Source organism: Lathyrus oleraceus, chromosome 4 (genome assembly GCF_024323335.1).
Source record: "Lathyrus oleraceus cultivar Zhongwan6 chromosome 4, CAAS_Psat_ZW6_1.0, whole genome shotgun sequence".
NCBI lineage: Eukaryota > Viridiplantae > Streptophyta > Magnoliopsida > Fabales > Fabaceae > Lathyrus > Lathyrus oleraceus.
In genome coordinates this window covers 108,911,700-108,916,454 of record NC_066582.1, presented here as the reverse complement: position 1 = coordinate 108,916,454, position 4,755 = coordinate 108,911,700, and the positions used below count along the sequence as shown (strand labels likewise).

General features: G+C 39.1%; 1 protein-coding gene across 1 annotated transcript; it reads right to left on the bottom strand.

The window, feature by feature from the left end:
* Positions 1 to 738: 738 nt before the first annotated feature.
* LOC127136246 (uncharacterized) lies at positions 739 to 2,140 on the bottom strand. Its single transcript, XM_051062831.1, has 2 exons — positions 1,930 to 2,140; positions 739 to 1,523 (listed from the first exon to the last, which is right to left on the bottom strand). The coding sequence occupies exons 1-2, from the start codon at positions 2,138 to 2,140 to the stop codon at positions 739 to 741; spliced, it is 996 nt and encodes a 331-aa protein (XP_050918788.1).
* Positions 2,141 to 4,755: the final 2,615 nt, after the last annotated feature.

The following is a 4,755-nucleotide window of genomic DNA, read 5'->3' as shown; positions in this document are numbered from 1 at the left end:
GTATAGTAATCTCTATTGTCAACACAATGATAATGTTTCAAACAGTGTCCTTTCACTATAAATGCTTCATTAAATTTACCTTTTATTTCTATAGCTCTATTTTGAAATACTTTGGTAACTTCAAAAGGGTCGGACCACCTAGAACGTAATTTTCCGGGAAAAAGTCATAGTCAAGAGTTAAATAGGAGGACTAAATCCCCCTTGCTAAATTCTCTCCGTGAGATACGTTTATCGTTCCATTTTTGTTCGTTCCTTATAGATTTTGGTGTTCTCGTAGGCGTCCAATCTTAGTTCCTCAAGTTCATGTATTTCTAAGACTCGTTTTTCACCTGTGGTTGCATAATCCATGTTTAGGGCCTTAATGGCCAAATAAGCTTTATGCTCTAATTCAACCGGCAGATGGAAAGGCTTCCCATAGATTAGTTTAAATGGTGTGGTTCCTATGGGAGTCTTATAGGTTGTTCGATATGCCCATAAAGCTTTGTGAAGCTTTGAGGACCAATCCTTCCTAGAAGTCGCAACTGTCTTTTCTAGTATTTGTTTAATTTCCCTATTGGAAATTTCAACCTAGCTACTTGTTTGTGGATGGTAGGGCGTTGCTATTCGGTGTCTAACTCCATATTTGAGCAATAATTTCTCGAAGATTTTGGAAATGAAGTTGGATCCTCCGTCGCTAATGACGAGTTTCGGCACACCGAATCTAAGGATGATTTGATTCTTAAAGAGCTTAATCATAACTCATGCATCATTTGTAGGTGAAGTTATTGCTTCAATCCATTTTGACACATAGTCGACGTTGACAAGTATGTATTTATTACCAAAAGAGGATGGAAATGGACCCATAAAGTCAATGCCCCACACATCAAAAACTTCTACTTCCAAGATACCTTTCAGAGGCATCTCATCGCGTCTAGAGATGTTTCCAGTGCATTGGCACCGATCGCAATTTACAACCGCGAAGTGGACATCTTTCCACAGATTAGGCCAGAAGAAGCCGGATTGTAAGATCTTTGCACAAGTTTTCGAGGTGCTTGCATGCCCCCCATAGGGTGCACCATGACAATGGTATATGATGTATTCGACTTCTTCCTCTGGGACACAGCGATGGAAGATACCATCGACGCCTCTTTTAAAAAGAAGGGGCTCATCCAAATAGTAATGTTTCAAGTCGTGGAAGAATTTCTTCTTCTGCTGGTAAGTTAGCTCTGGAAGAAGTACTTTGGTCGCTAGGTAGTTGACAAAGTCGGCATACCACAACACGGTAGTTTTAGTAAACATGGCCTCCACAACTTCACCAGTTTCTGCGTCATTATAAATTAAAGAGCATTTAGTTGTGTTACCTTCTAATTGAGCTACAAGTCGATCATATGGGAAATCATCATTGATTGGTTGTTGCTCGATTTTCATATTCTCAAGTCTAGACAGGTGGTCAGCAACATCGTTCTCAGTGCCCTTCTTGCCTTTGATTTCTAAGTCGAATTCTTGCAAGAGAAGAAACCATCTTAGGAGTCTTGGTTTGGCGTCTTTTTATTCAATAGGTACCTAATTGTAGCGTGATCAATGTAGATAATTATTTTTTCTCCTACCAGGTAGGAACAAAATTTATCTAACGTGAAGATGACGACTATGAGCTCCTCTGTCATGGCGTAGTTCATTTGTGCTTGGTCCAAGGTTCTACTTGTGTAATATATCACATGAAGCTTTTTATCAGTTCTTTGCCGCAAGACCGTGCCTATGGAATAGTCACTAGAATTACACATTATCTCAAAAGGTTTGCTCCAATCAGGTGGTTGCATGATAGGCGCAAATATTAGGGTATTTTTCAATAACTCGAACGCCTTTAGACATTTTTTATCAAAGGCGAATTCCGCTTCTTTCATTAACAAGTTAGTTAATGGTTTGGTTATTTTAGAGAAATCTTTAATAAACCATCGGTAAAAACGGCATGTCCTAAGAAGCTTCGTATTTCTCTAACAGTTTTTGGGGGTTGAAGGTTTTCTATAACTTCTATTTTTACTTTGTCGACTTCAATCCCCTTAGCGGACACTATGTGTCCAAGTACTATCCCTTGTCTAACCATGAAATGGCATTTCTCCCAATTTATCACGAGATTAACCTTTACACATCTATCAAGTACCATTTTTAGGTTTGTTATATACCCTTTGAAACTCTACCCACAAATGGAATAATCATCCATAAATACTTCCATGATGTCATCCATATAGTCAACGAAAATTAACATCATGCAGCTTTGAAATGTTACGAGAGCGTTACAAAGTCCAAATGGCATTCTTCGGTGGGAAAATGCACCATAAGGACATGTGAAATTGGTCTTTTCTTGGTCATCAGGATGGATAAGAACTTGAAAGAATCATGAGTAACCGTCCAGATAGCAAAAATGGGAATGTCTAGCTACTCATTCCAGCATTTGATCGATAAAAGGAAAGGGAAAGTGATCCTTTCGAGTGGCTTTATTTAATTTTATATAATCGATGCATATTCACCATCCAATTACTACATGTTTAGTTACAGCCTCGCCCTTTTCGTTATTGACAACCGTAACACCTCCTTTCTTGGGTACCACATGTACTAGGCTAACCCGTTTACTGTCAGATATGAGATATATAATACATGCCTCTAATAACTTCAACACTTACTTTCTCACTACACTGCTTATAATCAGGTTTAGTCGCCTCTAGTGTTCTCTAGAGGTTTTCGAGTCTTCCTCCAGCATAATGCGATGCATGCACAGAGAAGGACTAATTCCTTTTAAGTCCGAGATATTGTAGCCTAAGGCATTAGGGTATTTCCTTAAGATATGTAATATTCTTTCAGTTTCTATTTGTCCTAAATCAATGTTGACTATAACTGGATGCCCAAGCTCTATGTCTAGGAATTCATACCTCAGATTTTTTGGTAGTGTTTTAAGTTCTATAGATGGTTTCTTCGAGCATGGCATAGGATTTGGAGTTAGTTCCAGACATTCCCTTAGACTGTCATCTACGTATGGTTCTTTCCATTGGTCATCCTCAAGAATGGGTGATGCTGGGATTTTTAGGATTTTAGTATCCTCGAATGGTTCCATTTTTATTTCTTTGATGCACTCATCAATGATGTCCATGAAACAACATGTGTCGTCTATGGCAGGTGCTTTTAGAAATTGCGATAAAATGAATTCAATTTTCTCCTCTCCCACTTCGAAAGTCATTTTTCTTTGTTTGACATCTATAATAGCACCGATAGTGGCTAGGAAGGGTGGGATGTTAGAATCTTCTTTGATGTCCATTATTATGAAATCGGTAGGGATAAAGAATTGACCGGCTTGGACGAGAATTTTCTCTAGAATTCTTATGGGATACTTAACAGAATGATCTGCTAGTTGGAGAGACATTCTTGTTGGTCTTAACTCTCCCAATTTGAGTCTTTCGTGGATAGAGAGGGGCATCAAACTCACACTAGCTCCTAAATCACAGAGGGCTTTGTCTATTACAAACTTCCCTATCAAACAAGGTATGGAAAAACTGCCAAGATCTTTTAGTTTAGGTGGCATGTTATTTTGAATGATAGCATTACACTCTGCATTAAGTGTCACTATCTCATCGTCCTCAAGTTTCTTCTTGTTATATAAGATTTCTTTTAGGAACTTAGAATATGAGGGCATACGTGTAATGGCTTCGGTGAAAGGGATGGTAATATTAAGCTATTTCAAGAGTTCAATGAATTTCCTGAATTGTCCTTCAGTTTTGGATTTAGCTAGTCTTTGAGGGTAAGGGATTTGTGGCTTATCTGGTGGTGGAGGCACATATGGTTTCGCCTTCTCAACTGCCTCTTTGATTTCATCTTTTTCCTATGGTTTATCAGGTTGGTCATTTTGCTGAGCCATCGGCGGAATTTGTGTTCTAGGATCAAAGGGTCCGTCTAACTCCGTCCAACTTCACAATGTGATAGCATTGGCTTGACCTTTCGGGTTAGGTTGTGGTTGACCAGGGAAGGCTCCAGTTGGGGCTGCGGTAGTTCCTTTTTGCTGGGCTACTTGAGAAATTTGGGTTCCAACATTTTGTTATGAATAGCCAAAGCATCTACTTTAGTTGTTAATTGTTTCACTAATTCTAAGGTATGGACATTTTGGTTCATAAACTTCTTATTTTGTTGCGTTTGAGAAGCAACAAGGTTTTCCATCATTAACTCAAGATTGGATTTTCTAGGCGCTTGAGGAGCGACTTGAGGTGCGCCCTGAGATGGATTTTGGTAACCAGGAGGTAGTTGATTTTGAGCATACAAGACTTTGTTATTCTATAGGAGAAATTAGGATGGTTTTTCCAACCTAGATTGTAAGTATTTGAGTACGGGTTTCCTTGAGCATATTTTAACTAGCCAGGTGCGATGCCTGCAAGTAATTTGCACTCGGAAACATTGTGTCCAGGTACTCCACATAAGTCGCAGCTTGGGGCTACGGTATCCACGATGGTCGTGGGAGTTATGGTCAAACTTTCAATCTTTTAAATTAGGGTGTCTACCTTAGCATTGACGTGATCTATGCCATTGACTTCGTACATTCCTCCTTTTGGTTGAGGCTTCTCTATAGAAGTGCACTCCTCTCCATATTGGTAGAGATTTTGTGTCATATTTTTAATAAGTTGATAGGCTTCTTCATATGGTTTATCCATTATAGCGCCGCCAGCTACAACGTCTAGGTTTAATTTGGTGTTATAGGAGAGACCACCATAAAAGGTGTGGAGAATGAGCCATGGTTCA

Excerpts from the sequence above, each read along its gene's own strand:
- LOC127136246 (XM_051062831.1), bottom strand. The coding sequence starts at position 2,140 with ATGGTACTTGATAGATGTGTAAAGGTTAATCTCGTGATAAATTGGGAG. Across the intron at positions 1,524-1,929 it reads ACATGCCGTTTTTACCGATG|ACGCCAAACCAAGACTCCTA; the intron begins GTTTATTAAAGA and ends TTGAATAAAAAG.